We start from the raw sequence: 2,500 nt of genomic DNA, 5'->3' as shown, positions 1-2,500 counted from the left end.
GCTGTTCCATATAGCACTCACTCACGCACAGCTACAATCTCTTACTACGCTGCACACACACACACACACACACACACACACACAGTATATACATAAACAACGACTCAGCCTGGTCCCCCCTGGGCCACGGATAAGTGAGCATGCTGGCCACCAGTGCCCAGGGTCCTATAGGCAACGCGGACGTCCTCATTAGCATCTGTTAAGCCCGCGCGTCCCTGGCGCACCGTGGCGGAGGGACTGACACGTAATTACAGATCGTGCCATTTCCTGCCGGGCGGACGAGCGGCGTCTGGCTCGACCGCTCGAGACGTGACTAACGCGGCCGCAGATACGGATGTAATGACCACTTCAACACACAACGCAATTCTATATGCTGATATCAGTACTCACCGCGGTCTGCTGCCAACAGGGTATCTGGAAGAGACACAGAGAGAGAAAACAGAGGATTAGGCGGGATAATACTTCACAGAACAGTTCTAGAAATAACAAAGGGTGCTTGTGAATGTAGATGAACACCTAACGAAGTTCAAACAGAACGAGAGGCATGGTCATAGACCCTTGCTAACATACGGTACATACCTACAATATATACCTAGCGGTGGACATCCCAGGTTCAGAAAGTAATATTTAGCTTACTATTTGATCCAACCATTTAGTAAACCAGCAGCCCAGTAGATCATATAATTGGTGATATCACCTGTGTTAAGTGCACAGGTAGAATGAATGTACTGTATGGCAGGACTTTCACTTTCTGGACCCTGGGATGTCCACCTCTATACCCAAGGGTTTGTGATTTGAGGAACACACAGGTTTGCTTAAAAACTCCTTCAAGAAACGAATCCGAGTCTCTGTTCTTTGCTTCTTTCAATATGTATTTTCAATATGTATTCGTTATAAATATTAAAGCAACATTTGCTAAAAGTCATCACCGGTTATTTCAGCCGAAGGTTTCCTTAAAAACACACCCACACGCGCAGCAGAGGCACACATCTGAAACCTTTTCAACTGGGGAGCGCCTCAACATCTTAAAAGGTCATATTCCATCAGAAGACCACCAAAATAGTCACAGCCTCCAGGGCAGTCTGATTGGTAAAGTAGGAAGTTAAACTTTGCCCAAGCGAGGGTAATGGATGTTAAACTGAAGTGCTCTTACTTTGGTTTATTTCCAGACCTCCTCAGATGGTATGTTTTTTTTTCCCAGAAGGAGAGGAAAAAAAGGGGGGGGGGGATTGGATGTTAATACTTAAAACACTGTCATTGACTTATTTAAGTCAAAGCAGCTCTCTATGGCAGGCAGGAGTGACCCTTCCATCTCCATGTTTATGTCCCCAGCATGTCTTATCTCTCTCTCTCTCTCTCTCTCTCTCTCTCTCTCTCTCTCTCTCTCTCTCTCTATCTGTACTTCTCTTCTTCTCACGTCCGAAGCCTCCGCCCTCACCCACAAATGGATGTCTTTGTGGTCTGATGAGAAACAATTTCCATGTCTCCACTTTGCATTCATTGCCCTCTTTTCAGCTGAGTGTTTCACAGAAAGTCTGGAACAGCAACAAAAACAACCCCCCTTCCCTTCCCCGCCCCGCCCGACACACACACACACACACACACACACACACAAAGCCACACTTACATGCACACAAGCCCCACCAGCCTCCTACAATTCATCCACTATCACCAATGTAACCCCCAAATTGCTGTTCAGTCACAATGGAGCACTTTGCAGCACAATGTTGGTCTACTAGTTGCTGAGACTTGCGGGGAGCATCTAAATGAGATGCCACTACCATCGCCGGGCACTTTTTGTTTTTGTCCTCCTCCTCCTCCTCCTCTTCCTGTGCCTTGCACAGCTCTTCTTGGCTCCAGAAAAAAATCCCCCCCCACCCCCTCCGCTTTATTTACAGGAATGAAGGCAAAGCAGAGAAGACTGACCTGTGACATTTACAGAAGTCCTGTGTGTATTGTTTACATACCCAGTGTCCGCAACAAGACATTGCTATTTTGGCTACAGATAAAAACAGCCTCAATGCTATAATATATCATCTTCCAACAAAAAAAAGGCTGATTTCCTGAACATATTGTCCTTCCATCCTCCTTTGCCAACTGTAAACAGACTGGCTATATATGCAGTCAATGAAAGTCAATCCGTCATCTCTCAAACTGGCGCAAAGACTCCTTTCTGCTTCTTGCGCGCATAGCAACTCGCCGCGCTCGCTAGGCCAACTCCTATGGCGAAGAATCTAAACTTGCCCACCACGAGTCTGCCGCTCACGCCGACAACTTGGCAAGCGTGGCACGCTCTGGCACGGGCTCCAAATCCGACTCATCGTGGCATCTTGTAGCTCACTCCATGAGATGGCCCGCGCTTCCAACGCTTGACCCACAACTCCTGCTGGGAGAGAGAGGGCTATTCGGCCAATTGGCGGTAGCAGAGCGTTTTTGAGCTGTGATGGCCGTTTAGGAGAGGAGCATCAAAATACTGTGGAAACACTGTGCCATACACTTT

At 47.6% G+C, this 2,500-nt stretch overlaps 1 protein-coding gene across 1 annotated transcript in view; it reads right to left on the bottom strand.

Moving 5' to 3' along the window:
- The window catches only part of cdh4 (cadherin 4, type 1, R-cadherin (retinal)), a 225,465-nt gene that overhangs the window by 128,523 nt on the left and 94,442 nt on the right, over window positions 1-2,500 (bottom strand). Inside the window, exon 3 of the mRNA XM_062545706.1 lies at window positions 391-414. Within this exon, the coding sequence (XP_062401690.1) occupies window positions 391-414 (24 nt within the window). The remainder of the gene's footprint in view (window positions 1-390; window positions 415-2,500) is intronic.

This window comes from Sardina pilchardus, chromosome 9 (genome assembly GCF_963854185.1).
Source record: "Sardina pilchardus chromosome 9, fSarPil1.1, whole genome shotgun sequence".
NCBI lineage: Eukaryota > Metazoa > Chordata > Actinopteri > Clupeiformes > Clupeidae > Sardina > Sardina pilchardus.
This window is presented reverse-complemented; position numbering and strand designations above follow the sequence as displayed.